Below are 5,263 nucleotides of genomic sequence, written 5' to 3' on the forward strand. Positions count from 1 at the left end.
TGGGCTATGTAGAAGGGTTATATAAGCATTTGCTGAGCCTACATTGTAGGATCATAAGTGGGCAGCAGTTGCAAATGTTAGCATTTGTCTCTGGAGTTTCTTTAATCACAAGCCTAAAAGCCATCATGGTTCAGGGGGCCTTATCCCCACTACCAGGGGACATTTCACTGAGTACCAGTGAAATGTCATAGTACAGAGGGGACTGCAGGGCTCGAAGAGTAGCCATGCTGCTGTCCCTGCCATGCTCAGATGGAATGCAAGAGGACTTAATCCTTGCTGGCTTTATCCAGATGACAAAAGATGGCCACCAGAGGCTGAATGCTTGCTTGTTGTTACTGTGGGTCCATTCTCCCATCCTCTTTTTGCAACAAATGATAAGGTTCTTAGAGATGACTGAAGCATATCATCTTCATTTAAAAACCTGTGGGATCCTAGATCTGATTGACCACAGAAATAAATGCTTTCTGTTGCCCTGACTCCTGTGGTCTGGCAGTAGCTCCCTCAAGTTGTAGGGTGATATAGATCTCATCTCTGGATCTGAAATGTAAGCTTTAAAATTATTGAACTGATCATTAATCTGGAACAATTTTGCCTGAAATAACATTTGGGGTTGTTTCTGTATGTGAGTACCTTTCAGTAAGCATAGCTGAACACTGGATTGTTGTGTAACATGATGAGAATCCAGTACTAGGAAAAATCCATTTTCCACTCCCTTTAAATCCACACATGTGATAAATGCTGCCTCAGGAATTATCTAGCTTGCTCTTGGGTAAGTTAGCTTCGCTCATTTCATGCGGCAAGTTCCTCACAGTGTAAAGTATTATGCAAATCCATAAAGTTTCTCTTGCTTTCCCATGTAAATATAGTATGATACTGTAGTGGAAATGCTGTCATGGCTCAAACCAATGACTGAGCAGCTGGTGGGAAAGCAGGGCCAACTTGGGAGCTCAGGTGCATGCAGTGCAGCTGTGTGACTGGAAGGGGTGGATCCTGGCTCCACCTCTAAGGAGGTGGACCTCCTTTAAGGGTAGGCAGTGGAGGCGAGGGTGTCTTGCTGGAGATCCTTGACTACCTGAGGCCTTCTGACGGTAAACGAATCTTCCTTTGTTTCTGCATCCATCAGTGCTGCACTTGGGCTTGTCCTTTATTTGCTGCATCCAATGATTTTGCCACCCTGCTGTTACTGCTGTACTTACCATAACATTATAGCATTACAGATACAAATCCCTTTTCTGGTGTGTGGCAAGGGTTTGCCAGGTCACATTACTGAGATCTGCTTGTGCTCTTGTTTGTACTGCTGAACATCATTCTTGATTTAATATTTCTGTACGCAAATACTATGATAACTATAGGCCACAGGCACCTATTTCTTGAGGGACTTGCACTGACCTCGCTCTGAATCCAGCAGAAGTGCCTCTAGCCACGTGTGCACCCTCTGTGATCATCTGAACTTTGTTCAAACAGTAGCTCATTGCAGTGGTCAGGCAGACTGGAGTAGTGTCAAAGTATATTGGAGGCTGTCATATTATCAGCAAGGTGGAGGGGGCTACTGAAGTCATCTCCAAGTCCTTCCACTTCTGTTTTACTAGGATATGTCCTATTACGTAATTAAATGCAATGCTATGTGTTTGTTGTCCCCAGGGGGCTTATGTCTCATTCACTGAGCAATGAAGTTGATGATTATTGACACACACAGCTGGTAGATGTTTGTTTTTAATTTTTATTATTTCATTTTATTATTTGAATCTTTTATTATTATTATTCCTTTCCATTTAGTAAATTTCTGACATCCTTTGAATCTTTAATTTATTCTTGTTTTTCTCCTTCACATCAAGCATAATATATTCTTGCCACTCTTTTACAATAAACTATTGTTATATAGGCAGATTGCCTATATAAAATAGCAAACAAGCTTCAGGGATGTACTAAATAGATATTCTATAGTCAAAACTGTAGTTAAAAGCATAGGTCAAAAAGTAAGTTGCTGTTTTCTACTGCAGTCAGTGCAATCTAGATACCCACATTCAGACTGTGAGAGTTATATTAGACTGTGCCTACTTGATCAAGCTTTACAAGAGGCATCCAGGTATTGCAGGACTAATGTACATCTGTGTCCAGTAGTATTTATGCTCTGCTCTTCTGGAGAAGATCATGATTCCATCTTTCTCTGTAATCACCTGAAAGCAGGAATATGTACTAACTATGAGGCCCCTAGAGCCATTTTATATCCCTGATTGCAGCTTTTCTGTCTTGTGTAGGTCATCAATTATGAAGGAATGGGGGTATGACTACTGTAGGGTCTTTACATTGTGCAAAAATGGAGCACTTCAGACCATGTAGTAGACACAGGCCTGTTTGACCCTGCAGGCATCTTTGCTTTGGCCCTCAGAGCTCCCAAAGGATTTTCAGAAGTCCTTTTGCATTTGTTGATTTACCGAAAAGTTCAAGAATCCAAGCTTTTGGCAATCTAAGAGGGAGCATTGCAAGAGAACCTGACCTGCTAAGCTAACTTACAGTGTTTAGTTATACAGATAGTTGAAAGTACAGGTGCTGTAGCATCACACACCCTTTTCATTATTGCCCAGGGATGTGAGCATTCACAGGGCAGAAGAATCTGGTTCTGTTCAAGCACTAACCTTGGGAAATGATCTTCTCTCTGTCCATCACTTCTATGGGTAGGACTTGCTCAGATGGGCACAGTCTGTATCCCCCTTATCTAGTCAGTCTTTGAGGCAAAAAGTGAAGAGTTCTTTGGGGTAGAAAGAGATCCTGCAAGAGTGTGCAATCCTTAGTAAGTTCATACTATAGTAAAGTCATTGTATTCATAGGGATGAAGGTAGGTGTCCTGTTTTCTAGTCTCTGTTACATGAAATGCTTTACATGAGTCATTAGATAAAAAGGTATAAATATCACTGAGAACAGGGACTGGCTTGCAGTATGCTGTCCCTCCAACTACACACTCCCGTTATTCATATTACCATTAGAAATGTCGATGCTATAAAGAAATGTTGCTATGTACTTCAATGTGCTGACACATAGAGGGATTTTCAGCTTGGCAACTATGTCAGCAGGGAAAATGCGAGCCCTAAAGGTTTTCTTGGCATAAACAAACAAATGATAGCTTTGTTTTTGTTTTCTTTTAATCAAATCAGAAGCAACTGTTTTTATGTGAGGAAACTGAACATCAGTAATACTGGCTTAACTTCATTGCTTGAGGTATGTACCCCAGGTAAAATGGTTGTGTTGGTAATAGGGAGCTATCTGCTAAGTATTGATGACTGCATTGATTATGGTGTAATATTGGTATGCTGAATATTATGAATAACATAGACGATAAGAACTAAGTAAGAGCTGAATTTTGATACATATGTAAAAAGTTAATTAAATGTGTAGCCATTACGAATTTACCTGCTCGAGTGTATGAATGAATAACTATTCAGAAAGGTTAAGCTATGTTTGGAAATGAAAACATAGAGGGTGGCTTTTTGCAGTGACTTTAGCTGTGCTGTGGTTTTTGCCAAAGAGTACAGAGATAGATGGATAACAAATAGCTAGCAGGGTTTGCTGGATGGTTTCTTTGCATCTAGCAGTGAGAGAGAACAAATGGATATCTCAAATCCTGCTGAAACAAGTCAGTAAATGCTGAGAGCATCCTTGGAAATGATAGGATTGCTTGTACTAGCATATTCAAAACAAGCACGGTACTTCTAAACAGAGATCTCAGAAGCAGGCATTTGCTTCAGTGAGGGGCTGTGGGGACCTCCCTTTAAAGACCGTCTTGGCTGGGAGCATTCAAAGCTGCAATTTATTTGGAGCATCATCATCACCACAGCATCATTCATGACAACAGCCCTCTTGCATCTCTCCTGGCAAAATTCATCCACTGTAAAAGAAAATCCAAGGTTTGGCAAGCAGTAGGGTTGGCAGGGAAATAATTTGACTCTAGGCTTCTGTATGCCTTTACACTGTACTTCCTTGTTGCTGACTAAAAGGCATAAAGAAGCATAAGGAACAGAGCCTAGGACTCTGTCACACCCCTTCTGTACACCCAGGTTGTGTTTCCCCTTGCTGGTGCTCTCAACCTCTGCACTCTTTGAGGCTCTCTGAGGTCAGTGATATGGGTTCAGTGAGCAGAAGAGCAGGGCCAAGCCTTGTCCAGGTAAGTGTGTGACCAGAGATAAGGGGAAGAAATACAAAACTGGAAAGCAGGGTGGAGGCCAACTGTTATACAGTTTGATGTATATGGATTTGCACACTTGAAACCTTGAAGTGTATCTACTTACCTGCACTTGAACACTAACTGGTTCTGGATGTTTTTTTTCCTGTCTTCAGGTGCTTGTGGGTATCTTGCGTGCAGCTACAGAACACGGATGCTTGAGGGCTGGAAGCATAACAACCTGAGTAACTCCGGTGACAAATGTGCTGTTACATGGCCTGGAGCACAGGAGCACAGGTCAGTGCCTGCAAAGGCATCCATCCTCTTTCTTTTCCCCCAGATAACCTGCAAAACCAGATGTTCTGCACTGCAGTCATGAAGTCTTGTGGTACTACCATGTATCCGTCTACAAGGACTGTAGCCTCAGGCATGGCAAATATGAGATCTGTACTGTTCAGTCAAGGCTTTTGTTGCATTGGCAGTTTCTAGTTGTTTTTGGGCAGGTATGTGTCCTGAAGCTATTGACCCCTCTCTTCCTAGCACGTCTTCTACCCCTCTTATGTTGCTTCACTCTGGTTCATGCATCTTATTCCTGTCTCTCCCTTGCTGCTGTGTGCACGTGTAATAGCACATATGCTTTCTGGAAACATCCATAAATTAGCAGAAATGGTGATTAAATGCTAACCAGTTGTCTGTGGCTACTTGCCAATGCTTGGAGTGGCTGTTGCTGTGGGTACCTCTGAACTGCACCCAAAGGGATGCGTGGCACTCCTCCTGAAGGGACTTCTGGGTGTGTGCAGCAGTGGCTAAGCTCAGTCCAGTGGGGCTGCCAAGGAGGATTTGGGGTTAGACATAGAAGCTTTTAAAACCATGTGCCAGCTTTTTCTGGCCTAGACTGCCTTCATCCAGCTGTGACAGGGGTTTGCCTTAAACGGCTTCATCTGTTTCTTCAGTTATAGCATGCACTTTTATCTGGAAGTCAACAGTTTACTTATTTGCTTTTAATTATTGACAGTAATGAAATAGCACCCGTATCTCAAAATTTTCCACAGGGATGAATATTCTTGTAGTTCAAATCTGTGGCTGTGAAAGGAAACAGTTCCCAAC

General features: G+C 42.2%; 1 protein-coding gene across 5 annotated transcripts in view; it reads left to right on the forward strand.

The window, feature by feature from the left end:
• The window catches only part of LOC107311311 (uncharacterized), a 31,273-nt gene that overhangs the window by 19,983 nt on the left and 6,027 nt on the right, over positions 1 to 5,263 (forward strand). For 4 of the 5 annotated variants that reach the window (XR_001553985.3, XR_014944703.1, XM_085543279.1 and 1 more), the window contains one exon: positions 4,333 to 4,453. Coding sequence is in view for 2 of the 5 variants with exons in the window: in XM_085543279.1 (XP_085399405.1) it covers positions 4,333 to 4,453 (121 nt within the window). In the remaining 3 variants the exon portion in view is untranslated. Of the gene's footprint in view, positions 1 to 3,038; positions 3,217 to 4,332; positions 4,454 to 5,263 lie in introns of those variants that run through there. The other variant, XR_014944704.1, reaches the window with a different exon arrangement.

This window comes from Coturnix japonica, chromosome 3 (assembly GCF_054131305.1).
Source record: "Coturnix japonica strain WE chromosome 3, WE-NBRP24, whole genome shotgun sequence".
In the NCBI taxonomy this organism is placed as follows: domain Eukaryota; kingdom Metazoa; phylum Chordata; class Aves; order Galliformes; family Phasianidae; genus Coturnix; species Coturnix japonica.